A 1,092-nucleotide genomic window follows, 5' to 3' on the forward strand; every position below is an offset into this window, starting at 1 on the left:
AAAAAAAAAACATGTTTTAGATGACTATGGCCCTTTATTTTCTTATTACCAGCTATTCACTCATAGCTCAAAAAGTATAAGAAATAACATTTAAGAAAAATCATGCCTACCTTTCATCATTATTGCTTTCAAAAACCTTCTTTTTTGCTTATCTTGTTTAAAATGGAATAATCTTGTAATATATTCACCCCTAAGAGATAAGAACACATATACATAATGGAGACAAGACTTTAAGAGTCAGATAATCATTAAACCAAGTTCTAGGCACTCCATGCTGTCACCTAGGAGCTAAACAGTTTTTGTTCTGTTACCTGTCAGTCACGTGATTAACCGGAATAGAAGGCTGGGGCAGAGGTGGGGCATTACTTAGCAATACAGCTCTGGCTTTAGGCTCCTTAAGAAAGCTTATCATTTCTTAATATTTTATTTGAACCACAGCCCTTCTGACTTTTTCCTATAATAGGAAGGTACGTTTCTATATCGTGCTGCTCGCAAATTGAAGCAATTTCGTAAAATGAATAACAGTGACGATTTTGATCACCACTTATCAATGGTTTCACAAGGCACATTAAAACTGTTGAACTGCACCAGCAAGGTAAGCTAAGAAATGTTTACTTTAAACAAATATATAAACTATTCCTGTACTAAGATCATATCCATCATCATAGAATTGTAAGTGCTTATTATTACTTAAACTTAAGATACATTTACTCAATTCTAGAAGAGGAAAGTCTCAACTTGAAAAGTTACCTATTCATTTCTTGGCTACAGTGAATTAACATAATATCCTGAATTAAAAATAAATAAATAAATAAAAACAGTTTGTGAAAGGGGAGTAAAAAATAAATGACTGAATATTTCATTGCCATAATAACTTCCAAGGAGGCTAAGGTGATACATTGGATGAAGAATGACAAATTTTTATCTGTAAAACTTAATAGTTTTAATCTATATATGCACACATTTATAAGAACTCCTAGTCAATAAAACAGGAAATCTAGTGTACTTAACAAACATCTTTATTTGGTAAAACTGGGCACATACATATCCAATAATTCCTATAGGCTAAGATTGCTCGAAGTCCTTCTAGAA

General features: G+C 31.9%; 1 protein-coding gene across 3 annotated transcripts in view; it reads left to right on the plus strand.

The window, feature by feature from the left end:
* Positions 1–1,092, plus strand: part of IL7 (interleukin 7) — a 57,978-nt gene that overhangs the window by 53,118 nt on the left and 3,768 nt on the right. Inside the window, exon 4 of one of the 3 annotated variants that reach the window (XM_012663092.1) lies at positions 464–595. The exons of the other annotated variants lie outside the window; for them this stretch is intronic. Within the exon in view, the coding sequence (XP_012518546.1) occupies positions 464–595 (132 nt within the window). The remainder of the gene's footprint in view (positions 1–463; positions 596–1,092) is intronic. 3 annotated transcript variants of the gene reach the window in all.

Source organism: Propithecus coquereli, unplaced genomic scaffold (assembly GCF_000956105.1).
Source record: "Propithecus coquereli isolate 6110/MARCELLA unplaced genomic scaffold, Pcoq_1.0 Scaffold8, whole genome shotgun sequence".
NCBI lineage: Eukaryota > Metazoa > Chordata > Mammalia > Primates > Indriidae > Propithecus > Propithecus coquereli.